This window comes from Dromiciops gliroides, chromosome 1, assembly GCF_019393635.1.
Source record: "Dromiciops gliroides isolate mDroGli1 chromosome 1, mDroGli1.pri, whole genome shotgun sequence".
NCBI classification, from domain to species: domain Eukaryota; kingdom Metazoa; phylum Chordata; class Mammalia; order Microbiotheria; family Microbiotheriidae; genus Dromiciops; species Dromiciops gliroides.
Window position 1 is genome coordinate 553604857 of NC_057861.1, and position 27753 is coordinate 553632609.

Below are 27753 nucleotides of genomic sequence, written 5' to 3' on the forward strand. Positions count from 1 at the left end.
AGTTCATAAGCCGATATGGGAAGTTAAACTAATTAAAAACTGGTGTAGCAAAAAAAAAGAAAGAAAGAAAGAAAAAGAAAAAAACTGATGTGGCTTTATCAAGCACTTTTTATTTGACAGGGTAACTAGACTATTAGAGCATAACAATGCTGTAGACTAAAGGTGTTAAACCTGCTCTGGAGTGTAGCACCCAGATCAAAATGTAATTGGGAAATACTGAACCAAATAAATAAAAATACAGTAACACATTGATAACATTACATTTTAAAACTAAGTCAATATGCTGGCACAGGGACCCTTATGTACAGATCAGAGCTCCCATTTCTATTTGAGTTTGACATCACCGCAGTATTCAGAGGCTATTTAGATTTCAGGAAAGCATTTTAATTCACTTCAATTCACAAACGTTTATTAAGCTCCTACTAGGTGTAAGGCACTTCTCTCCCAAATGAATTCTCTGATGTTGAAGAGCATATGCCCTCTGAGTGAAGGCTTTTCCACAGTCATTGCACTTAAAGGGTTTCTCTCCGCTATGAGTAAGCAAATGTCGACTGAGGTGTGCCCTCTGGGTAAAGGCTTTCTCACATTCAGTACATTTGTAAGGTTTCTCTCCAGAATGAATTCTCTGATGTCGATTAAGATCTGCCCACTTGGGGAAAATTTTCTCACATTCATTACATTTATAAGATTTCTCTCCAGAATGAATTCTTCGATGGATATTGAGCTGTGAAATCTGACTATAGGCTTTTCCACATTCATTGCACTTAAAATGTTTCTCTCCATTATGAGTAAATTGATGTTGCGTTAGATGTGCTCTTTGGGTGAAAGCTTTCCCACATTCATTACATTTATAAGGTTTTTCTCCAGAATGAATTCTCTGATGTTGAGTAAGGCTTGCCCTTTGGGTGAAGGCTTTCCCACATTCATTACACTTATAAGATCTCTCTCCAGAATGAATTCTTAGGTGAATATTAAGCTGTGAAAATTGGCCATAGGCTTTCCCACATTCATTACACTTAAATGGTTTTTCTCCACTATGAGTAAACTGATGCTGAGTAAGATGGGCCCTCTTGGTGAAGGCTTTCCCACATTCATTACATTTATAAGGTTTCTCTCCAGAATGAATTCTGTGATGTTGAGTAAGGCTTGCCCTTTGAGTAAAGGCTTTCCCACATTCGTTACATTTGTAAGGTTTCTCTCCAGAATGAGTTCTCAAATGTCGAGTAAGTTCTGCCCACATGGGAAAGACTTTTGAACATTCATTACACTTATAGGACTTCTCTCCAGAATGAATTCTCCGATGAACATTAAGCTGTGAAAGCTGGCTATAGGCTTTTCCACATTCATTACACTTAAAAGGTTTGGATCCACTGTGAGTAAACATATGTTGAGTAAGGTGTGCCCTCTGGGTAAAGGCTTTCCCACACTCATTACATTTAAAAGGTTTCTCTCCAGAATGAATTCTCTGATGTTGAGTAAGGTTTGTCCTCTGTGTGAAGGCTTTCCCACAATCATTACAAATATAGGACCTCACACCAGAATGAATTCTTTGATGAATATTTAGCTGTGAGATCTGAATGAATGCTTTCCCACATTGATAACACTTAAAAGGTTTCTCACCATTATGAGTAAACAGATGTTGAGTAAGATGTGCCCTCTGGGTGAAGGCCTTCCCACATTCATTACATTTAAAAGGTTTCTCTCCAGAATGAATTCTGTGATGTTGAGTAAGGCTTGCCCTTTGGGTAAAGGCTTTTCCACATTCATTACATTTATAGGGTTTCTCTCCAGAATGACCAGCATGATGAAGATTAAATTGTGAAATCTGGCTGAAAGCTTCCCCAAATTCATTATACATCAATCTATAATTCCCTGTGTAGATTTTTTGACATTTATTTAATTCTGAATTATCTTGGAAACTCTTTCCATGCGTGTCGTAACTATAAAGACTAGGCATTGTCTCATTTATTCTACTTGTGTCCCCACGACCTAACACAGTGCCTGGCATGTAGTAAGCACCTAATAAATGATTGTTGATTGACTGATTTACTATAGGAACTCTCTGTTGTGTAATTAGGATTGAGCTCAGACTAAAGCATCCCCCAAATTCATTGTTTTCAGAGCCTCTCTCCATACTTAAAGTTTCTTCACGTGTGATTGTTACTTGCTTCAAATGTGCTTCCTGGTGGCCCTGATGCTTCACTAATGAACCATAACATTTAAAAGCTTCTTCCAGTCTAGAGTCCCAGGAACTCCCCATAGTTCTTTCCATTAATGTCTCCTGAGATGATTTGTCTACAGTAGTTCCCCACATTGGAATGAACTCCGCTTCAGGTTCAATGTCCCAATCTGAAAGAAATTTGAAAATATAAACATCCTCTTTGCTGGGAGAAATAAAATTCTTGTCTCAAGAATTGAATAACAAAATGCAGAAAATGCCTCATGAAATAACTTGTATTTCTACAGTTCCTTTAATATCAACAGTGTTTTCCTCACAGAAACCCTTTGTGATAATTATTACAATTATTATTGTACTATTCTAGAAGGAGAGAGGCTCAAAGAAGTTAATTAAATGATGTACCCACAGGGAAACAGTTAATAAGGAACAAAAATAGGATTTGTTTTGTTTGTCTTTTTGCAGGGCAATGAGGATTAAGTGACTTGCCCAGGGTCACACATCTAGTAAGTGTCAAGTGTCTGAGTCTGCATTTGAACTCAGGTCCTCCTGAATGCAGGGCGGGTGCTTTATCCACTGCACCACCTAGCTACCCCAAGAAATAGGATTTGAACATAGTTTACCTAAAACCAATTCCAAAGCTCTTTCCCACTAAAGCAATGAGTAATATATTTTGTTCTATGTACCTTATAAAGAGAAAGCTTTAGAAAACTAAAAATACTATTTATAGGTATATATTGTTATTGACAGCTCTCTTAACAGTCTTGCCATCAGAGAGTAATTTGAAAAGGGAAAGGAATAAACAAGGACACTGATTGGCTAAACAAAGGAGAGAGAAGAAATATTAAGATGAACAAATCCTGGTGAAAGCAGGATATGATCAGAAGACAGGATTTTTTTTCACACACATTTGAATTTTTCCAAAGTACCTTACATAAAACCATTAGGGTAAACTTACTCTAAGACTAATTTCTTTAAAATACCCAGTTGTGTGGAAAACAATTATACCAGTTTATCTCATAATTCAAGGCATTAAAAACTTCTGTATCAAATGTCTGCCACACTACATATTTTGGGGTGTAGAGAAGCACTGAGCAATTTCTTTAGTCTAAAAATTAAAGGCAAAGAAGCTTTTACCTTGCAATATGGGAAGCACATTTTAAAAAGTAGAACCAATTGGAAAGTGACATTTCAGTACTAAATGATTTTTCTTCCACCAGTAACATCAAACTTTTACAGCTAAAACTAGTGTAAAGCCAGTTGTGACTTGCTGGTGGTACAGCTTTGGAACTGGAATAAAATGAGACACTTGTATACCGTCTAACAGTTAACAAAAGGAAGCTTGCATAGCCATATTTAGGATATTTAGCAAAGATCATTGATTCAACTGGGTATAATTTCACTGTCTCTACATTGGCCATGCTGGCATAAGGGTTAAAATCCTGTGTTAAGCCCAAGGGAGAAGCTCCTTACTCTATATACCAACTTTTGTACTAAGAGAATCTGAAAGCTAGACCAATAATGTAAGCCTTGCCTTGCTTGGTACCCTAAACAGATAAATCTTGAAGTAATTTCAATACCTTTTAAGGAAAAACTATCTTTGTGTGATGTAGATGTTGTTCCTATCACAATTAGTTTCAAGGAGTCAATCATACTAAGATTAAACATTTTGGTTTAATATTCAGACATAAAAATAAAACATATTAGGGGCAGCTAGGTGGTACAGTGGATAGAGCACTGGCCCTGGATTCAGGAGGACCTGAGTTCAAATCCAGCCTCAGACACTTGACACTAGCTGTGTGACCCTGGGCAAGTCACTTAACCCCAATTGCCTCACCAAAAAAAAAAAAAAAAGAAAGAAAGAAAGAAAGAATAAAACATATCGGGGGTATTTATGCAATCATTTGAGATGTTATACTTGTAAGAAAATAATGGAATTCTGGGGGACCCAAAGAGCCTTGCCTGACCTTTCTTAAGGCCAGCCCAGAATCAGGAGAATTTCAAAGGAAATGTAGATTGACCTTCCTGACTACCTAAAGGAAGTTAGCTCATGGACCACTCTCAAGTCCAGTAAACCAATAGATTTGAATGATGCTAGCCAATTAGCTTTGAGCAGTGTGGAAGGCCTGCCTCTCCTCCAGACCCCCAGGAAACTTACACTCACACATGTTCTCTTGGCCTGGGATTTGGAAGAAGCAGCCACGTGGCCCACTCTCTCCCTTCTGAACTTTCTGAGCCACATGCTCTCTCTTTACTAATATTTAATATGCTTTAATAAATTCTTAATGCCCAAAATTGGTGCTAAAGCCTCTAATTTATAAGTAGCAATATATTAGAAACCCCAGCTAAGTTCCCTAAATTTGGGACAGAGAAAGGAGACCCCATATAATTTCTTTTTCTTTTTGAATCATAGCAGCTTTATTGGGAACAGACTACTCAGGCTCAGGAGTTGGCATTGGGGCCCTTCTTCTTGCCAAAGGTGGGTACCATGTTGACAAAGCACCAGTTGTGCTGCATCCTCTTCTTGGCCCGCCCTGTCTTCTTCTTCTTCTTGGCCACCTTGGGAGTCTAACCCCTCACTTTTCCAGCTCAGGCCAGAGAGCCATGGACTTTACCTACTAGCATTCGGCCAGCCACTTCCAAAGTAGACAGCGGCTCCAACCCACACTGCCCTAAGATGGCTTCATCCTCCAGCGGGGAGCCACCTAGAAGCAGGACCTGATCTTAGGGGGTGATGGCCTCTAGGCATGCCACATGGGCCTTGATCTGGGTGATGGTCTCCTGCCCGGTCACCTTGAGGGTGTGCAGAACCTGCGTGCAGACAAACAGCTGTATGGTGGTGACTTGGACACGCTAGTCCTGCTTCCACCATGGTGAAGATCATATAATTTCAAATGACACACACTTAACTACAACTTAATGATTTTCTGTAGTTAAAAAACCAAAGGCCTTCTATATATGTATTGGATGATTTATAATGTGTTTTTAAAAGGCATCATGGTGCAACAGGTAGAAGGAAGGAGTCAGAGTCAGAAAGTCCTAGGTTCTTCAAGCCCTGCCTCAGACACATTCTGACTATGTGACAATGGCCAAATCATTCTGAACTCTAGGAAAATCCCTAATCATAGTGGAATTTCTGACCAGCATTTGTGGAAGAAGTTTCTATATCAGGAATTCTCTACATGGATGAAACCATGGACAAAAATCAAAAGATAAATTTCACAGCTGACTGATCTATAAGGTATAAAAAAAAAAAGTCCTAGATCAAAAGTGAATATAAAACACTGAGGTAGCAGATTCCTTTTCAAAGTAGGCCTCCTTGGGCATATTACACAGATTTAGGTTTAGATATAATTGGATTGAGATCCCTTTCAATTGTAATATTCTACAAAGCAAGTACTTAAGTACTTTGATAGTTCATAAGCAACAGAGTGAGGGTGTGAACTGTGGGGAAAATCCCTTATTATTTATTGGTACTGTTTGACTCAGCATGTGTGGATTATTCTGACCCCAGAGACCCTCAGGGTAGCTTTGTGGCAAGAAATGCTTGGATTGGGACCTCACCCAAAGACTTTTGTTTTGGTTCCACCCAAATCTTTATTAATAGTTAGACTGACTTACTTATTTATTAATAGTTAGACTCAAGTAACCTATATACCTTATCATCGGGAAACTGCCCAGTGCAGTACCTTTGTTTGAACTTCATATAGTGTTAAAACTTGGAGGTTTCAGTGAGTTAGCCACACCTTTTTCTGGTTCTCCTATCTGCCAAATCGACTTAATAGAATTCTTTTGGGGTTTGTTCTTGACCACATAACACATGTCTCCTAAATCCAAGTTCAAAGTTCTTCTCCACTAAATCAAAGAAAGATTTTGTACAATCTATCTCACAAAGAGTTTTCGAAGGTTAAAAATAATATACAATTTGACACCTCTCAAGAGATTTGGCATTTAAGACAAGACTGAAAAGTTGAAGAAATAAACAAAAGAGATATTAAGGAAATCAAAATGAACAAGTGTTGCCCAGACTGGAAAGAATGCAGGATTTCATCACCTCATACTTGGACCCTTCCAAAGTCCCTTGCATACAATTTGTCAGATTAAACTTATTTTAACACTCATTTCATTATATCCATGACCTACCAGTGTCTTTACTCAACCTATAAAGTAAATCAGAACTACTAAGGTAAAAGTGACATGGGCTACTACTTAGCATGTAGTATGTTCCTCCTCACAAAAAATCTTCAAGCAAGGCTGGATTACAGGCAGTGGTTATGTTATAGAGGGGATTTTTGTTCAAACATGGGTTCACCTAGATGGCTCCTAAGGCCTTTCAATTGTGATACTCTATGATTCTGCTCAATACCATCTCATAAGGGAAAGAGATATAATATAAAGATTATAAAAAAATCCCAGGATTTAAATAGAAGAAACCAGTGATCCCTTTTAAGAGCAGCTTCTAAAAAATCAATGCACTCTGAAGCCAGGTTCCAGGGTATAAAGAAAAGAATATAACCAGAGGTAAAGTCCTTAACTTCTGTGAGTCTGTTTCCTCATTTGTAAAATGAGACAGTTGGAGGTGGCTTCTAAGATCCTTTATAGCTCTAAATCTATGATCCTGAGAATGAGTGTTGAGAGATTAGAGGCATCAGACACACGTTACTCGTTGATAATGAAAATATATGCAACAGCTCAAACCTGTTGGTTCCACCCCTTCTCCAATAATCTGGAAAGTTTTAAGGAAAGGTTGCTGGAGTAACATCTTTAAAATGTTTTCTCCCTGAATGACCATCTAAGCAGGTGATATTGTTGTTCAGTTATTTCAATCATATCTGACTTTTCATGACTCCATTTGGGGTTTTCGTGGCAAAGATTTCTTTCTCCAATTAATTTTACACATGAGGAAACTGAGGCAGAGTTAAGTGACTTGCCCAGGGTCACACAGCTATTAAGTGTCTGAAGTTGGTTTGGAACTCAGGAATAGTCTTCCTGACTCTAGACCCAGCCCTCTATACATTGCTCCATGCATCTGAGCCCACCTGAGCAGATGTTGGTTATTAATTCCCATTTGATAGTTTTTCATTCACTCACATGGACAGATGCCTTTTGGGGCTTCACTCTTCATCAACCATGGTACTCCTCCATGCTCCAACTGGGAGATTACATCTGGTTTGGAAACTGAAAGTCCTATGCACGGAAAAGAAATGCAGAGTAGACATTCACACCAGAGAAGGAGTCTTTTCAGAGTATGAACCAAACTTTTGAATAGTAATAAGAAATATGCTAAGAAGACTCAAAGTGTTCTTAAAAAGATTTCAGAAGAATATTCGGTAATGGGTTCTTAAAAGTTATAAGTAAGGGGCAGCTAGGTGGCACAGTGGATAAAGCACCGGCCCTGGAGTCAGGAGGACCTGAGCTCAAATCCGACCTCAGACACTTAACACTTATAGCTGTGTGACTCTGGGCAAGTCACTTAACCCCAATTGCCTCACCAAAAAAAAAAAAAAAAAAGGGAAAGATTTACCAATAAAGACCAGGTTTCTATAGTTTTCCATCAGCACATCCCTACAGAGGTCCTGCTGACCAGGGTCCAATTGCATCCACTCTTCCCAAGTGAAGTCTGGAGCCACATCCTGGAATGTGATGGTTTCCTGAAAGAGTAAACACATTTCTGCTTCTCTAGGATTATCTTGCATCACCCCTACATCAATCATCACATGAAGCTGGCAGTGAAAGGAATTTATAGGAAATGCCTTGGACACTGTTCAGGCTGTAGTCATTCTAAATCATTTATTATCACATATCTACCTTCTATATATTACTTTATGTCATATTTGAGGCAAAAAAGGATAATGCAATATATTCTCTATAAGAAGGTTGCATTCTTTAAGAACCACAGAATCCTGTTAGCCAATGAGAACCTGCTTCCCAAAAACAGTCACTAGTGCCTGGTAGTGCTAAAAGATCTTCTGAGGGGCACATGGCACACATATAATCCTGTTAATTTGCCAAAGTTCACCTTTATTCCTTGTCTTATAAGTTCTAAGAATGAAAATTAAATAAGGCATGCAATTCCTTCCTAAATCTACAGATTTAACAATCTAATTATAGAAATCATCCTCAAAGGAAAGATTATTACCCAAAAGAAATACACATTTAGGTTGTGTCATTAGAAAATTACATTTTGAGGGCAGCTAGGTGGCGAAGTGGATAAAGCACCAGCCCTGGATTCAGGAGGACCTGAGTTCAAATCAGATCTCAGACATTTGACATTTACTAGCTGTGTGACCATGGGCAAGTCACTTAACCCTCACTGCCCCGCAAAAGAGAGAGAGAGAGAGAAGAAAATTATATTTTGAAAGCATTTACTGAGTATCTACTATGTGGTAGGAGATAGTAACATAAAGAAAGAAAACTGTCTCTGCTCTCAGGGACCTTACAATCAACTGGAGGTAAACAACATGTACCAGATAAATAAATGCAAAATAGATACAAATCAAATAAAAACCTCCCTTAGGAATAGGCCCTGGAGTTGAAACTTAAAAGGAGCTAAAGATCACAAGAGACAGAGATAAGGAGTGAGAAAACTGCAGGTGTGGAGGATAGTCTAATGGGAGATGAAATCCAAAGCAAAGGGGGCAGTAAAAGGAAGCCAATTTGGCTAAAACATAGAAGTTTTTTAAACAAATTTTATTAATATCTTTTGTTATTTACATTTCCAAAATTTCTCCCAGCATCCTCACTTTCCTGAGAACCATCCCATACAACAAACAATATTTTTTAAGGAAAAAAAAGAGAAAAAAATTAGCAATATGATAAAAACATCAAAAAAGTCTGAAAATAGGCACCATGGGCCACATCCACCAACCTTCCACCTCCACAAGGAGCATTTTCTCATGTCTCTTTTTTGCAAGCATGCTTGCTTTTTGTAATTCTGTAATGTTCACTTTAGATTGTTTTGTGTTCTTTCCATTTACACTGTTGTGGTTGTGTGTATTTTTCTTGACTTTGTTTACTTCATTCTGCATCAGAGCATGTCAATATTTCCATGTTTCTCCATATTCATCATTTCTTTCCGCACACTAATATTCCAATACATTAGAGTACCATAGCTTATTTAGTTATTGCCCAAATGAAGAGCATCTTGTTTCCGGTTTTTTTTTTTGGGGGGGGGGCTATTCTAAGAAGTGCTTCTATAAATATTTTGGTGTATATAGAGACTTTCTTATTAATTAACTCCTTGAGGTATAAGACTAGTAATAGACTTTCTGAGTCAAAGGTATGGACATTTTAGTCACTTTATTTGCATAATTCCAAAATGCTTTCCAAAATGTCTCTACTGATTCACAACTCCACCAATGATGAACTTCTGTTCCTATTTTCCCACAGTCCCTCAATAATGACTTTCCCATCTTTTGTCATTTTTGCCAATGTGCAATTTGTGAGGTAAAACCTGAGGGTTATTTTGATCTGCATTCCTCTTATTGTCAGTGTTTGGACCATTCATTTGGTCGTTAATTGCTTACAATTCTTTTGAGAATTCTTTGTTCATATCCTTTGTTCATTGTTTTGTTTTTTGGTGGCCTGCAACCTTGATGAAATTATTGTGGCAATCAGTTATCTCTGCTTACTTCCTAAGATTTACTGAGTAAGCCATCATATCATCAGCAAATTGGGATAGTATCTTTACTCCTTTCATTTCTTTCTCTTGTCATATTGCTAACATTTCTAGAATTATATTAAATAACAAATCACAAGGAAAGCAGGTCATTCTTGCTAAAGCACTTACTGGGAAAGCTCTTATTGTATCTCCATTGAACAATGATTGCTTTTGGTCTTATGCATATACTTCTTATGATGCCTTTAAAAAGGGTCCCTTTAGCAATATACTTTATAGGATTTTTAGCATAAGTGAATATTGTACTTTGTCAAAGGCTTTTTTTTTCATCTATTGAGATAATTATATAGTTTTGGATGTTTTTTGTTAACAGGGCCTAGCACCCCAGAAGTTCTCTGGGGTACATCAAAGAAACTTCTCCTTGAGAAACTAAACCAAAGGACAGACACACCTAAAGAGATAGGTGGCACCACCACCTTTCATTCCAGTTTCCCTCACCCCTTAAATGAAGTAATCCTGTTAGGTATGGCTGCACCAGAAGGGAACAGAGCAATTGCCCACCACCAACTCACCATAAGACTATTTCCAACCCACCACCCAATAAGGGACATTTCACCCTTACTTGGGTGGTTGCACCATCTTGGCCCTATAAAAGGGAGCTCCCTAGTCTAGTCGGGGAGGAAAGAGATTTAAACTTTCCTCCCGGCTAGTTTCTCTTGTTCTTTTATTCCTAACTAGGACGTGCAAGAGAGTGTAATTCTTTACAGAGGAATCCTAAGGACCCACGTGGTTTCCCCATAACATTTTTGTTTTTAATATAATTATGTTGATATTTTCCAAATGTTGAACTATCCTTATGTTATGGGCCCACAGCACCCCAGAAGTTCTCTGGGGCACATCAAAGAACCTTCTCCTTGAGAAACTAAACCAGAGGACAGACATGCTTAGAGAGTTTAGTGGAACCAGATCCGACTGAGCTAGCTCTGGGACCCTCACCCTTCATTCTAGTCTCCCTCAACCCTGGGGAGATAAGATTAGTTGTGGCTGCTTCCTTTGTGTCCTGAGAAGATGGCTTGAGAGATCTGCAGTCACCCCTCACCCAATTCCTCCAGCCACCACATGTGGGGGATGGTCCTCCCTCACTAAAGGAACTTTCTACAGTCAGATGGTCACCCCCCATGCAGTCTCTATAAAAGTACCTTGCCTGTCTCCTGCTCGAGGAGATTGGTATCTCAGAGCCACACTCTGCCATGCCTTTCTCCCCATGAGAAATCCAAGGATTTCTTTCATGGTTTCCCTTCCTTTCCTCTAAATAAACTACTATCTTATTCTAACTGCTTTTGTGTGCAAGAGGGTGTAATTCTTTAAAGAGGAATTCCTAAGGACCCCCAAGCCCCCACCCCATTTTCCCCATGACACTTACATCCTGCTATAAAAATCCAACTTGGTCACAATGAAAGATTTCTTGACTGTATTGTTGTAGTCTGACAAGATCTTATTTTTAAAATTCGAGTCAATATTCATCGAATTCTATGATTTATGCTTTCCTGGTTTAGGTATTAGGATTATATTTGTCTGACAAAAGGACTCTGAGTGTTTTCCTTCTCAATTTCTGAAAATAATTTGTGTAGTATTGGTACACAGTTTTTTTTTTTTTAATTTAATAGAATTTTTCTGTAAATCCATCAGGGCTATAGTTTTTTCTCCTTCCTTCAGTAGTTACTTTATAGCTAGTTCTATTGCTTTTTCTGATATTGGATTATTTAAGATCTCTATTTGGTCTTCTGTTAGTCTAAGTATTATATTTCTGAAGGTACTATATTCCTTTTTTGTTTTCTCAATTTTGGTGGCAATTAATTTAAAAGTGCATTTAAAATTCTAATAATTTAAAAAATTCTGGTTTTAATTCTACCTTGTTCAATTGCTATTCTTTTTGTTTTATTTTTTAGTGAGGCAATTGGGGTTAAGTGACTTGCCCAGGGTCACACAGCTAGTAAGTGTTAAGTGTCTGAGGCCGGATTTGAACTCAGGTCCTCCTGAATCCAGGGCTGGTGCTCTATCCACCGCGCCACCTAGCTGCCCCTCAATTGCTATTCTTGTTGATTTTACTCTCTGCCCTCTTTTTAATCAAGTTTTTCCTTTTGTTTACCTGTTAGATTTATCCAAAATGGAGAGAAGGACATTAAAATTCTCCTGCCATGATAGTTTTATTGTCTATGTCTTCTTGTACTTCAGTTTATTTTTCTTTTATAAAATTAAATTCTAAAGAATGTGAAGCATATTGAGTTCAGTAATGATATGGGTTCACTGAATATGGTTTCTTTCAACAGAACGTAGTTTACTTGTTTATCTCTTATTCTGAATTTTTGTTTTTTCTTTGATTGCAAGTCCTGTTTTTTTGGGATTTATCTAATGCAAAGTAAATTTTGTTCTAGTCCTTTATTTTTATTCTATGTCTGTTTAGACAGGTTTCTTTTTTTTTTTTTTGGTGAGGCAATTTGGGTTAAGTGACTTGCCCAGGGTCACACAGCTAGTAAGTGTCAAGTGACTGAGGTCAGATTTGAACTCAGGTCCTCCTGAATCCAGGGCCGATGCTCTATCCACTGCGCCACCTAGCTGCCCCCTACACGTGTTTCTTATAACCAGTTTATGGTAAGGTTTTATTTTTATCTAATCTGTCACTTTTTCCTTTTATTAGACTATTTAATCCATTCTCATTTAAAGTTATAAGAGTAAGGTTTATCTTTTCTTCTACTTTTTGCTAATATTGTTTTTTCCCTAATTATTTCCCCCCTTGTTCCTCTTCCTCTGTAAAGGCAGCACTTTGTCTTGTTAATTTTGCTTATCTAGTTTAAGGCAACCCTATTCTCACAGGCTCTCCTGCCATCCTCAGGCTCTCTCCTTCCTGTTTGTCCCCTTTGCCTAGTTTTACTTAATTCCTTTTCTTTCTTCCTTTAATCCCTTCCCCCCCCCTCTCAGTTAAGGAGTCAAGTAAAATTCCCCTTCCTCTCTTATTAAAATTGTTTTATTCGTAAGGTTTTTTTTAAAGTGTCCTTTTCTAGAATAGATTTCTGTCCCTTGTTTTATTTCTTATTTCTCTTCCCTCTATGTCTTGCCCAGCCCTGGAGTCAGGAGGACTTGAGTTCAAATCTGGCCTCAGACACTTGACACTTATTACTTGTGTGACCCTGGACAAGTCAATTAACCCCAACTGCCTCAAAAACATCTGGGTCTTCTCCAGTCATCCTTATCCATCTTGCCACTGGACCCAGATGGCTCTGGAAGAGAGAGTGAGGCTGGTGACTTTGCACAGCCCTTCCTCACTTAAATCCAATTCATTGCAAATGATATCACCACCTGATGTCATGGTTATCTTCGAGTACAAAGGACGTATAATCTAGAATTTTATTCTTTTATTCATGTACTTTATTCCTTCTTTAGGCTATGTATTCCTCATGGAATTAAAGCTTCTAAGGTACCCATTTTGAGCTCCTCTTCTGAATAGTTTCCATTAATGTCTTATAGATGTTGCCCTCTCCCACTTTTTTCCTGTTGTGCCTCACTCTTAGAAGTATTAATTCCTACAAGAGATAGAGAAGATAGAAATATTTTCCCAAGGTAGGAATTGTCCTGTGTCCCTAATAGTGCAGTTCATTACTACTCCTTGACATCCCATGACCATTTTTCTCCCATTTGCCATGAAATCTCCTCTCTGGGTCCATGCCCTTCCAACCCTTCTGTCAGTTGCCCTCAGGAGTTCTGATTCCCCTTTGCCTATGACAGGATTCTGTCCATGAAGGCACGAGACTCAGAAATAGTGGCCTCTAGGCATCAAATCCTAGCAAATTATACCCACTGTGATGTCTTCATCTTATATTACACATCTCTCTTCTCTTATAGGGTGTTCTTCAGTGGGACCTACACCGAGATCCAAGATCCCCTCTCTTTTCCCTGTTCCAATCCTTCCCCTTGCCACTTTACCTATTCTCCTGTAAGTCCTCTTCTTTCTGAAAGACTGTATTTATGGCTTATGAGTGACTTAATTAGGGTTAATCACTTTCTCCTCTACTTTATTCCTCCTCTTTCCCTTTTTGGATACCCTCCCATGCTTCAGTTTAGTCCCACAAAAACAACTATTCACCTGTAGGCAAGGTGTTGTAAGGATTGGTACATGGTGTTTTAGGCTTGTTCCTCCACTATTTCTCCATTTAAGTGCCAGTTTGATTTTTGTGTACTTGTCTCCTTGTGTACTTTTAGAAAGAAATCTCTTACTGGTCCCTTTGCTGTTATTTTGTTGTTGCTTTAACTCAACAGATGTCTTTCTTTTTCTAGTTTTTTTTTCTTCTCCCCTTCTCCACACCATCACCCCTTGCCCCAGTTACATTTCTATTGCCTTCCTTGGTTGCAGTATTTATCCACCTATCTTGTATTTTTATTACCCAGAGTGTTTGCAAAGCAATAATTTGCTTACATTTTGGTTTTGTTGTAGGAATGCTTCAACTGTCTCACTTTTATTAAACCACCATCTTTTCTTTCATTAGTGATTAGGCTCAGGCATGTCACCTTAGTTTCTACCTTGAGCTCCTCTCCTTTAGATCATATTGCTCCATTCTCTGCAGTGGTTTTGGGTGTGGGCAGACCAGCTTTGTTATTCAAATATCCTTTCCTTTATATTTGAAGATCTTTCTACTGGTTGCTTGTAAAATTTTTTGTTTGTCATTAGAATTGTTATTTAACCACTGTGTCTTGGAATTTATAGCATAGAGGGTTGTTATTTTTCTCCCTTCAGGAGGTGGTCTGTAGGTTCTTTTGATTGGCACTTTGTTTTCTAAATTCAGAAGGTCTGGTTAGTTTTGTTTTATTTCTTACATTATAGTATTTAGGTTTTTGATTTGTGTTCTTCTAGGAGACCTATAATACTTAAATTATCTCTATACATCCAATCTTCAAGACTGAATTGTTTTGCTTCTTTGGAGATCACATTTCCTTTTGTTTTGTTTTGTTTTGGGTTTTTTTGTTTGGTTGGGTTTTTTGATGGGGCAATGAGGGCTAAGTGACTTGCCCCGGGTCACCCAGCTAGTAAGTGTCAAGAGTCTGAGGCTGGATTTGAACTCAGGTCCTCCTGAATCCAGGGCCAGTGCTTTATCCACTGTGCTACCTAGCTGCCCCCACATTTCCTTTTAATATTACTGTTTTGCTTCTCTTTTTCCAAATTGTCTTCCATTTCTGTGTATTTGCATTCACAATCAATTAAACTCTCTTTTGCTTCTTTGGTGTAACTTGCTACCAAATTTTTTTCAAGTTTTTCTGTTCTGCCAATTCTGTCTACTGCTCATGTACTTTCACAGTTCTTAAATTTCTTTCGAGTCATTCAGCAACATCCTGCTGTGGTTCCATGTTCTCCTGGGAATCCACAGCATACTCTGTGGTACTCATTACATATTGATAAATTTTCCCTTATCCCGAAATATTTATTATATTTATTTATACTCTGGACTCATTTACCTGATCAAAAGACCATAATCCCTTCTGTTATGAAAATTTTTCCATGCTGGTTTATATGCTTTTGCTCAATCTCTGAGTTTTCTTCCTTCTGAGATCTTTGTTGATGTCAGTCTTTTCCCCCTTCCATTTCCCCATTACTTTCTGACTCTTTCCCTTTGCTTATGGTTTCCCTGGGGGTTAGACCTCAAAGCTGCCTCAGTCTCCTTCTAAGCTGGGAAATTAAATTTCTGCTCGCCTCAGATTCTTCCCTAAGTGACTTGTAGGGGGAATTAACGGGCCTTGGATGGATGGCAGCCTCTTTTCCTTTAGGTCTGGTGGAGCCCCACACACAATGGCAGCCTGCTTCAGTTCCCTCTGTTCTTCAGTTGTCTGACCGAGTACTGCTGCTACTTCAGGCAGAGCAAGCTTCCCATATTTTTGAACATTTGTCACAAAGGGGTGGGTGGGAAGCAGAGTTGATTTCTGCTACTTGTTGCAGGGTTAGGGGGTAGGAGTTAACTGGCAAAAAATGCAGCAGCAACAAGGAAATTGCAAAGTGAACTCCAGAAACAAGCCTATAGATCAGGTTGTGCTTCACTGGCAGAGTGTTGTGGGATGATAAGGAAGGAGGTGCTGAATGAGCACATTAGGGACTAGCTTTTTTCTGGTATGTTACCTCCTTGGGGTCCTTGGTGTCTCAGAACATGGATACAGCTGCAACCTTTTGGGCATAAATCTTATTTTGGAGAGGTTTTTTGAGGTTATGTGCATCAGAAAAATGTCTACTGTTCTATCTTGTTGGTCACAAAACACCAAGTGAAACAGGATATTTGTGTTTAACATCAATTTGTAAATCAAAATTTACAGATTCCACTTTCAAAAGATTCTTACCAGTCAAGCAATCTACAAACATTTATTAAGCACCTTTGATGTGACAAGCACTGCTAGACACTGAGAATACAAATTAAAAAGTGGAACAATTTGGGGGATGGGGGCAAGCAGAAAGCACAGATACAAAATATAAAGTAAAAAAGTAAATAAAGGTAAGATGGGAGAGGAGGAGGGTTTCACAACTGGAGGGAAAGAGGAGTAAGATGAAAAATGAAGAAAAGCTTCAACAGGATGGCAGTGCTTAAATTAAGATGAAAAGGAAGTTAGATCCCTACATATGAGTCAGAAGTGAGGAAAGGATGCATTCCAGGAATAGGGGGACAGCCTATGCAAAGGCATAGAAAAGGAGATGGAATGTCCCGTACCAGGAATAGTTAAGTAGGCCAATTTGGCTGGAAAAAAAAAGATGGCATGAAGAGAAAGAAATGCAAGACTCCTTAAGAACTAGAAGTTTGTACAATTGCCCCAAGTAGATAGGGCCCCACATCTGTAACATGGATCAGGGTCTAAGGGCACAGAAAAGAAGTGGGTTCTAGAAACAGGACCTGGTATGTTGTTCAAGTCTAGGGGCAGCTAGGTGGTGCAGTGGATAAAGCACTGGCCCTGGATTCAGGAGGACCTGAGTTCAAATCTGGTCTCAAACACTTGACTCTTACTAGCTGTGTGACCCTGGGCAAGTCACTTAATCCTCATTGCCCCGTGTAAAAAAAAAAAAAGAGTCTAGAGTAAAATCTGACAGTTTGTCACTTTTGGCATAAGGGTGACTGACTGGCCAATCAAAACAAAACAAAAGTGTGGTTGAGGCTGAAAGTAAGTTCAAGGAGGACAAACAAAGGTTGTTGTTCAGTGTGGGGGAAAAGTGGGTTCCTTTCAAGTTGATTGGAGCTGTCTGGGATGACAATTAATTACAGGTGATTTAATGTATGAAGAGTGGACTCAGGTTCAGCTCAGAGAGTTGATTAGAATAGAAGTAGGTACTTAGAAGCTAATATCCACAAATGGGGGTTGGGCTCCTCTCAGTTTCATTACTGCCAGGGAACAAAATCACATAATCCAAGGGAACCCTAGGCTGGTCACAATCAGATCTGCTCCTTAAGATGTGTCTATGTGGGGGAGGAGTCATGGGGTTGTCCCTGTGTTGCCCCCTCCCCCATTGGCTAAGGAACACTGTGTTCCGATTGGCTTGTTTTTGGCTGAGGATTGTAATCCTTGAGTAATTGGGGAAGAAGGGAAGGGGGCAGTCGCATTAAGAGATAAAAAGGCTTGCAAGCCTCCATTTTGTTGCCCATTCCACTAGGGAATGGCCCATTCTCGTGAGAATGACAATAAATAAGCCTTTGACACATCACCAATGCTGAGTTCCAGAAGTTTTTGGAGTTCTATTTCTCACATTCAGGAAGTAAAATCATAGAGACTGGTAACCCAGCATAAAGCACAGATGGCTGAAAAATCTTAGCATTAGAGGAACAAGGCAAAGTATTGGAAACTAGGAACAAAATAAAAGAACTTCGGTTCAGAACCCGTCAAAGAGTTCTAAGACCCTAAGCCATAACAGAGCTGAACTCAAGACATGAAGTTACTAGACATCATGTTACTTCATTCCTTCTACTGGAGCACCTGACACTGGGTATTAGTACAAAGGGAGACTCACAGAACTACAGATTTAGCATACTTAGCCCATACTTAGGATGAAGAGGCACTGGTAACTTTATCAGTAAATTATTATGAATATTCTCTAAACTTTACTTTTTTCATCCCAGGTTGGACTACTTCTTGTAATATTCTGAAAATTCTACATGAAAATGTTTCAATCAGGTATTTTCTGCAGAAAGCATCTAGTTAGTTTCGTGTTCAACCATCTGCCTTGGCCACAACCAAGTAAATCTTTAGTAGAAAAGAAAATCCTCATATAATAGTAACTATTATTTATAATAATACTCAAATAGAACTGTGACCTCATCTATTTCATATCATCCACTTTAGTCCCTCCTCAGAGACTTGTCCATGTCTCACATAAGCGGCACCACAGAGGATCCACCCAAAGTATTGGGAGATCTTTTTCCCTTTCTCCTGACCTCTTTTTTTTTTTTTTTTTAAGTGAGGCAATTGGGGTTAAGTGACTTGCCCAGGGTCACACAGCTAGTTAAGTGTTAAGTGTCTGAGGTCGGATTTGAACTCAGGTACTCCTGACTCCAGGGCCGGTGCTCTATCCACTGCACCATCTAGCTGCCCCCCTCCTGACCTCTCAAGAATACAAAGGAGCCTTCAAACTAGATGTAGTTCACATTTACATTTGCAGAGATTTGCAAAGCACTTTACATATAGAAATTTATTTAATTTGTATTACATTTATAGCCTCAGACATTTCAAGAGGAAAAGGGGAAAGGGGAAGAGACTTCAGAGGCCTTGGGCTTGTCATTTAAGTCATTGCTTAAATCCACAAAACAAGTTTAAAAATTCCTTGGAAATCATAATCATTGGTAAGTTACTGGGCACTCCTTTTTTCTTCAGAAATTTGTCTGAATATTATCAGGTGAATTAAGTACATTTCCAAGAACACTGCCTAGAGTAAGAACAGGTAATTTTTATTACAGCAGTTGCATTTGGATAACAAAACATCAGAACCCGTGGATTCCCTTACCATTTCCCTATTTTCATAATTTAGTAACCAGATTGCATGTTTCCAACAGAGCTAGTGATAAATGGTCTCCCAAAAATGTTAGGGCAGTTTTAAGCTTGAAAAGTTTAATCAATATTAAGCTTTTAAAATTTAAAACGGTACCAAGGTTTTAGGGACACTTTGTATGTGTATCTTGTAAAAAGTGACCATTTGAGGAGTGGAGAAAAGATGCACAAAGACAAGAGCTTAGAAGGGAGTGGAAGGCTGAAGGCATCAATGCTGAGCTGAGGCCTCCTGAAGCAGGGGCTCTCAATATACCTCCATACAAAGAGAACTGAATTCAACTGTGGGAGGATCAGGGCCCAGAAATGGGGATAAGGAGGTCAATCTATTCCTAACAGCTTAACATAGGTATACAGTTGCCTGACATAACCATGAACAAATAACACCATTTTTCTAGTCTAAAAGGTTAGAAATCCTAGCGTTAACTTGGATCCCTCCTCATCCTTTCACCCCTTCATTTGCCTTCTCAAAATACTTGAATCGCTCTTCCGTGATTCATTCAAATGGCTTGTATTGGGGCAGCTAGGTGGCACAGTGGATAGAGCACTGGCCTGGAGTCAGGAGTACTTGAGTTCAAATCTGGCCTCAGACACTTAACACTTACTAGCTGTGTGACCCTGGGAAAGTCACTTAACCCCAATTGCCTCACTAAAAAAAATATATATAAAAATAAAAACAAATGGCCTGTATTCAGTATTCTCTTCAAACCTAGCTCCCACCACTATTTAACAGGAACTTTCTATGCTATATTCATACTGGTTATTGCAAAGGGCATGTTCCTTTTCTCTTTTGAAACTGTGATCTTTTCACTTACAATCTATTTTCTCATCCTCTCTAATCAGAGTACCCATTTTTTCAGAACTCATATCCTTTATTCTTTTTGGGGGGGGGCAGGGCTATGGAGGTGTTAAGTGACTTGCCCAGGGTCATAGAGCTAGTAAGTGTCAAGTGTCTGAGGCTGGATTTGAATTCAGGTCCTTCTGAATCCAAGGCCAGTGCTTTATCCACTGCGCCACCTAGCTGCCCCCCAAGGACCTTTTTTACATTTCTTTTATATCCCTTGGAATGCCTGCCACACACCAGTGAGCATATTTTTTTTTTTTTTTTAGTGAGGCAATTGGGGTTAAGTGACTTGCCTAGGGTCACACAGCTAGTAAGTATTAAGTGTCTGAGGCCGGATTTGAACTCAGGTACTCCTGACTCCAGGGCTGGTGCTCTATCCACTGCGCCATCTAGCTGCCCCTGAGCATATTTAAAAAAAATGTACCTATAGCTTCATCAGTGTAGGGAGTTCCCAGTTAGGAACTACCTGTACCAATGTAGATCTGCACCTTTTTTGCAACTTATAGTCTTAGAGTGTTCCTAGAGCACCTACAGGTTAAATGACTTGTCCCATTATTACAAAGCCATTTTGCATTGAAGGCAGAACTTGAATCTCGGTCTTTATGACTCCTAGGTCAATTATCCATTACACCAAGTTACTATGTGAGCACCTAACAGATTAAAACGAATGATAGCTGGGCAAAGGAAATAGAGAATAATCCCCAGGGAGTCCACCATCTCTCAGAACAGGCCCAGTGTCAAGTTGGCACTGTAGGAAAAGAAAAGAAGGACATTTTAACTCACCTGAAAGCTGACTATTGGTAAGACAGCAGACATCCCATCCTTCTCTGTGCTAACCTCTTGAAGAAGAGGAGAATCTTGGGAACTTGGAACTATGGAGAAGAATGAAAATAAGATCAGTGCCCAGGACCTTACAAATTCAGAAAAATGGCAATGCCACATGGAGCCGTAACTTTATGTCCCTATAGTGACAATGCATTTCCGAGGAGAGAATTTGGGTTCAAACATCAGACATACAGCCTGGCTTACTCATTCTATGCCTAATCTAATGAGCCACCTGGAGGGTAAAATTCAATATTTCTATCATAGATTTTTCCCCCATGTAATTAGGAACTTTAAGAATATGGAATAAATCAATTTGCTAGCTTCCTTTTAGAAAATTCCTTAAGAAATGTAATATTTTCTGTTAGCCAGGAAATACTCTATTGTTGTTATAGCACGTGTGAGACTTAGGACACAAGGAGTCAAGACCAAGCTTAACCACTGTTGTGTGTCCCTGAGTAAGTCAACTGATCATATACCTCAGTTTTCTCACCTGTAAAAGTAGGCTAATTTTGTCTGATTCACCTCATAGGGTTCTTAAATGACAAAAAGCAATCTATTTTTTTTTATTTAATTTTTTTTTAGTGAGGCAATTGGGGTAAGTGACTTGCCCAGGGTCACACAGCTAGTAAGTGTTAAGTGTCTGAGGCCGGATTTGAACTCAGGTACTCCTGACTCCAGGGCCGGTGCTCTATCCACTGTGCCACCTAGCTGCCCCTACAAAAAGCAATCTAAATGAAAATATTTAATGCTGAGCCCTAGCCATCACTCTCCCTCAAAACCATCTATGTCAGTCTTATTCTATCCAGGTACCTCTCTATACCACTCTACCTCACCTTTTCCCGGTGCCCTCCAAAAGCTGAATTTTGCTTTGAACAATTGCCCCTCATATTAAACTTCATTTCATGTTCCATCCACCTAGCTAGCACAGAAATCTAGCTTTCTTCAGAAGATATTGCATGTCTGGTCATTCACAATAGTACTATACATACCTTTTCTCCTCTCCCGACCCCCACTGCCCTCAATATCCTGCATACTGACATACTGGTTGAGGAGAAGGTATTGCTTTTTGCTCATCTCTACTACTTCCAGGTAAGCTCCCTCTCATCCTTACTCGGTAACATTTCCTCTTTTGAGATTTCCTCTGTCCAGAGAGCCCAAGTCATCCTGGTAGCTACTATTTATTGACCCCCATTCTTTTTTTTCTTAAAGAGTTCAGTACCTGGCACAAAGACTTCCTCTCATCTCCATTCTTTATGCTGAAGACTTTCATTTAGATTTGTTGATATTCCCAGATGCCCTTTCTCCCTAGTTCATCTGCCTCAACCACTCCTATAATCTACATTGTTACTCCACTTCAGCCACAGGTATAGTCCAATCCTTGATTTCACCATTATCCACAAGCCTTCCGCCACCACAGTCCATAACTTTGAAATCCTTCTTTTGAATCTTTCTGTTCTTCCACCTCTCCCTGTGCCTCACCCTATTCTCTAGTCCCCTAAATCCATTCTCTATCTTCACTATAACTTCCTGTCACTCTATTTCCCATGATTTTACAGGCCACTATCCCTACTCTGGCCTCCTATTTTTCCCCTCAAAATCTTAACCAGTTAACCAGTTAGTTAACCAGTTCACTGTCTTTAAATCTCATACCCCAATGTCCTAATGCTATTGAGCCCTTTCCAAACTCCCCCTCTGGATTACCCGCTCTATCCACCTTTTCTGCTCCTACTGTGGTGCTTTTGTATGTCACTGGAAAAAGTCAAACAACCATCCTGTTTAGGTCCACTAAAAATGTTATACAATCTCAACTGGACCTTCCCAGTTGCAAAACAATCCTTTAACTCTTTCCTGATTTACTAACCCAATCTCCAGAGGATATACTAAACATTCTCTCCACTCCTCAATACACCCACATCAATCACTCCCTTCCTCCTCAGCAGAGGATCTTGCCTTATAAATGCAACTATCACTAGCTCCTTCCCTTCCCCAACTTTACATTTCAACTCAACTCAAAGCATTTCTCTCTTCCTTTGCTCCAGTCTCAAAAGATGAGATTGCTTTCCTTGCCAACAACAAGCCCTCTGTTAGTTTCCTTGAAGTTATCTTCTCCTTGAATTTGTTCCCTTGATAATACACTCTATTTTTCAACCTCTCCTCACCAATGGATTCTTTCTTGCTTCCTATACCCCATGTCCAAATCTCCCCTACACTTATAAAATTCTCACTTCACCTTTCCCAATTATTGTCCCATATCTCACCTCCCCTTCAAAGCTGTACTCCTAGAAAAAGCTGTATAAACTCATTGCTCCCACTTTCTCATTTCCCCACTTACTTCTTAATGCCATATCATTTGGATTCTATCTTTACCACTTGATTCAAACTGTTCTCTCCAAAGTCACTAATGAAATTTTTATCGCTAAATTCAATACCCTTTTCACAGGTCTTTGCCTACTTGATCTCACCATAGCAGTCACACTGTTGACCATTCCCTTTAGAGTTACTGCTCTTTTATAGTCCTTCTTCTAACTGTCTAACCAATTTCTTCTCAATTTCCTTTGCAGTATCATCTTCCATGTCCCATTCTAAGGCAGGTATGTGTACCACAGGGCTACATCTGGGCACTCTCCTCTTCATTCTCTCTCAGTGATCTCATCAGCTCCCATGAATTCAACTGCCATCTCTATGAAGATGACATATATGTGTGTGTGCTTGTGGTATGTATACACACACATATATGTGTATGTATGTGTGTGTATATATTTTAAAAACCCTCATCTGTCTGCTGAGTTCCAGAGTTCCATGTTTCCAACTGACACCAAGACTTCTTCACTTGAATGCCCTATCTATAGGCTTCTTAAAACCAATCCACATATTCAAAACTTAACTTTTCTTTCCCCCAAATTAAGTGTTCCTACTAAACTTTCCTATTTCTGTTAAGATAATACTATTCTTCAAATCACATAGGTTTGCATACTAGGTGTCATCCCTGACACATCAATCTCACTCACCTACCATAACCAAGTAATTTACAAGTCTTCTTGTTTCAACCTCAGCATCTCTTAAATTTGTCCCTTCTCTCCACAACTCTAATTCAGGACCATTATCATTTATGTGGATTTTTGCAAGAGCCTGTCAATTGGTCCCCCTGCATCCACTCTCTCCTTTCTCCAATCTAATCTTCATAAAGCTGCCGAATCGATATTCCTAAAGGGCAGGTCTAACTATGTCATTCCCCTGAACAAAACTCTTCAGTGTATAAATTTCTGTTTGACATGTAAAGCCCTTCCTTCACTCTCTGGCTCTAGCCTATCTTCCAGACCAATTACATATTACTCTCCCTCCCACACTCTACATTCCTGCTAACCTGGCCTACTGGGCTATTCCCCATGTAAGATATTCCAGTTCCCACCTCTGTGCATTTGTATAGCCTGTTCCTCTATCCCTGTGCCTGAAATGTTCTCTATTCTCACCTCTACCTCTTAGAATTCCTATATCCATCCTATCTTCTTTGAAGGCTCAGTTCAAGTACCACTTTCTTCAAAGCAGCCCTTTTTCCACTTATTATCTCTTCTCAGCCTTGAAATCACTGTGTATTTATTTTGTAGCTATCCTTTATCTACTTATCTGTGAACATGTTGATTTCCCCCAAGTAGAATGTGTATTCTTTAATGATATGGACTGTCTTATTTTTGCATCTGTATCCCCAAACCCTACCACTGTGCAAGGAACACAGGAGGAATATTCAAAATTGTTTACTGATTCATTGATACTCAAAGTATAACTCTGGAGGGAACCCCTGTGAGAATTTACAAAAGAGATAACTATTTGACTGTTTTCTCTGTCTTTCCACCCCTACAAAAAACAGCCCACAAAGAATGTTCTCCCATTTTATTGCCAGATGCTATACAAATAGGTAGTGGGAAGGTGTGGGGGCGAGGAGGGAGTAACAAGGAACAGATCCAGCTGGATAACATAAGACAAGAGAATCAACTTTAAGATTAAAAAAGTTCTCACTCCCTGTACCCATATTCTAAGTAGTATTTGTCTCCTAGAGACCTCCCTTCATACCCTAAGAGAGTTTGCTCTCTCCTATCTTTCTATAGTTCTCACCTTCCTCCTCAAGCATTTGGGTCAAATCTTCCACCAGGGTGACCACCTCCTCAATGTTCTTTGGATGCTGTGACTTCACCCAAATCCTGATCTCACTGGGCAAGATGGTCAGGAATTGCTCCAGCACCAGTAGCTCCAGGATCTGCTCCTTTGTGTGAATCTCTGGCCTCAGCCACTGAAGGCAGAGTTCCCAGAGCTGGTTCACAGCCTCCCGGGGTCCAGCTTTCTCTGGGTATGGAAAACATCTGAAGCTTTGGCGAGAAGCCTCAGGATTAAATTTTTCTCTTCCTAAGGTGGTTACCTGTGCCCTTGAACCATCTCTATCTTGTTCATGCAGGGTCAGGATTTGGGGGTCCAGAGAGATGGTCATGTTATTCAGGGCCAGCATCTCTCCACCTGGGACTGTCACCATGGACTTCAACTCTGCATTCCCAGAAGGGAGCCAGTTCCCTTCAGCCTCAGGCTGGATACCTGCATACATTCTTGAGGGGTGCTGTGGACAAAGATACACACATATATATGTATCACGGTTAACTGAAAGAACCGAGATTTCTTAGTCACACACCATCTGACTTCAGGATCCTAAGATTGTTAAGAGACTGTGGACATACAAACAGCCCAGAAAGTGAGTAGTGGGCAACAGTAGAATACTATTGTTAAGCAAGGTGTTAATTTCACAGCAAAGTCTCAGATACACACAACTGTTTACAGTTAAACACACATAGGTTTATGTGTATATACTTATATTTAGCGCTTTTTAATTCACATTTCCTTCCAACTACCCTGTGAGCTAGTTAGTACAAGTCTTATGATCTGCACTGTACAGACGAAGAAACTGAGATTTGAGTTAGGTTAACTGATTTACCCAAAGTTGTACAAGTAAATATCACAACCAGGGTCGGACACCCAGGACTTAAACTCAGATCTCTCTTGGCTCAGTGCCCTTTACCTACACTATGCTGTTTTTGAAATAGAAATACACACATGCAGACAAACACACAAAGAGATTCCTTCTCCCACCACTCCATGCTGCTCATAGCTGAAAAATGCATGCATTTTTGCTTGTGATGTAAACTCCGCTAGGACAGAGACTGTGTCTCTTATTCGAGGACAGTCGCGGTCTCTCCACCCAGCCCCCTCTCTACAGGGCAGTGAGCAGCTGCCGCCCTCCCAGCTGGGTCTTCGGTAGAGACTGTGGGGCGCGAAAGGAAGAACCAGGGCGAGAAGACACTACAGGAGGCAGGTGGGGGCAAAACTCTTCACGAGGCGAAGTTTGCGTCCGGCGCTGCCGGGCCTCCCCTGGCCCCAGGCCCTCACGCAGCCGCTAACGGGAGAAGCTCTTCCGCAGCCAGAACCCGACCACTCCGACTGGAGACCCGCGGGGAGTTAGCGGCTCGGGGAGCGGGGGAGGAGGGTCTGGGTCATCAAAACCTTGTGGTTTGTGTCCCTCAGAGTTCACAGTGTGACCGACCACACACCAAAGCCGCCGCAGGCAGAGCCGACTATTACGAGCAGAACAACAGCGATGCGTGCGCATCCGCGCCCTACCCACGGTAATGGCCCGAGCCGATTCGACTGGAACTACGATTCCCAGAATCCTCCGGGCACAAACGTTTCTGAAGCCTGGGGAAAAACTCTGGACTTGGAATTAGAGGACTTTCTTTTCAGTGTTAGTTCCAGTTAAGGATCCCGGCTCCTACTCTTAGCAGCAGCCATCATTTATTCCATTTTTCTGCAAAAATAGGAGGGTTGGACTACATGAGAGATGAGGGGTTCTTAGCCTTTTTTTGTCATGGACCCCTTTTGCAATCTGATTACACCCCCTGTCAGAATAATGTTTTTAAATGCTTAAAACAAACCACGTAGAATTACAAATTACAATTGCATTGAAATTTATTTATCCAAAACAAACATTTTTTTAAAAGTTCACAGACCCCAGGTCATCAGATAAACTCCACACAACTAACACTTTAGTTCATCACCTGTAGCTTGGATTAATATGACGGCCTCCTACCGGCCTCCCCTGCCTCGAGGGTCTTCCCACTTCAATCCATCATCCACACTGCTGAAAAAGGATTTTCCTTATGGGCATATCTGACTGTGTCCTTCCAGTCCTCAGTAGAATTTAGTGGTTACCTCTTGTCTCAAGAAAAAAATTCAAACTGCTTTAGTTAGTTTTAAAACCGTTCTCAATCTTGACCCAAATTATTTTGTCTTTCCCGTTAGTTCCTTGTGAGTAGAGATTTTCAGTTATTGTCTTTAAATCTCAGCACCAAGTACAATGCCCACCATTTCGAAGACTCTCAGTAAATACTTGTGGATTGATTGGGAATGAATAAATGAGTGAATGAATGAGAAATCTCTAGCAATCTGTCAAGAAAAAGGTTCTGCCATTGCCACTGCTGGTCTAGACTTGAGAAAATGATAGAGAAGATGTTAATACAGATTAAAATTTAAAATATGTTACAAGAACTGGTTGTTAAAAACATTTACCAGCACACCATCTGAGCTAGGGGATTGAAATTTATCTGGACAGCTAGTTACTCTTTCACTATCTCTTTCCTTAATTATCATGGCTATCAATTCCCCATTAGCTGCTTTTGTTCTGTCTTTTTCATTGCAAAGGTCTAGTACAAAAATACTTTGCTTTTTTTTTTTTCCGGGTAACTCTTGGGACTAATTGCTATGCCAATTGACCTATTTCTGAGACAAGAGATAGATTTATAATTAGGCACAGTTAGATCTACCATCTTCATTTAACTTTGTCATTTCTCCATAAATCTACTTCCCCAAGAGAATGAGATTTAATTATTTTAGTAGAAAGAAGTAGACTATAAAGGGAGATAATGTGCAAAGATACAAGATTTAAGTATACAAGACAAAGTCCAATTATCTGATGGACTCTATTCACCTTATTTCACCATGCTGCCATCCCCAAATACCTCTTTTTACTTCTCTGGATAACCAGAAAAGGAGTGGGGCAAAGTGGATAGAGCACTGACCCTGAAGTTGGGAGGACCTGAGTTCAAATCTCACCTCAGATACTTACTAGCTGTGTGACTCTGGGTAAGTCAACCCCAATTGCCTTAAACATCCAGGGCCATCTCCAACTTTCTTGATCTG

General features: G+C 39.8%; 1 protein-coding gene across 1 annotated transcript; it reads right to left on the reverse strand.

Annotated features, from left to right (window-relative positions):
• LOC122751595 (zinc finger protein 184-like) lies at positions 1-26167 on the reverse strand. Its single transcript, XM_043998700.1, has 7 exons — positions 25991-26167; positions 25615-25860; positions 24631-25123; positions 20479-20567; positions 7701-7827; positions 7268-7363; positions 1-2349 (listed from the first exon to the last, which is right to left on the reverse strand). The coding sequence occupies exons 1-7, from the start codon at positions 26165-26167 to the stop codon at positions 389-391; spliced, it is 3189 nt and encodes a 1062-aa protein (XP_043854635.1). The 3' UTR covers positions 1-388.
• Positions 26168-27753: the final 1586 nt, after the last annotated feature.

Coding starts and splice junctions, on each gene's coding strand:
- LOC122751595 (XM_043998700.1), bottom strand. CDS start 26,167: ATGCGCACGCATCGCTGTTGTTCTGCTCGTAATAGTCGGCTCTGCCTG. Junction 7,828..20,478: donor TACCAATAGTCAGCTTTCAG/GTGAGTTAAAAT, acceptor TTACTCTTTCAG/GAAACCATCACATTCCAGGA. Junction 7,364..7,700: donor TAGAAACCTGGTCTTTATTG/GTAAATCTTTCC, acceptor TTCCGTGCATAG/GACTTTCAGTTTCCAAACCA.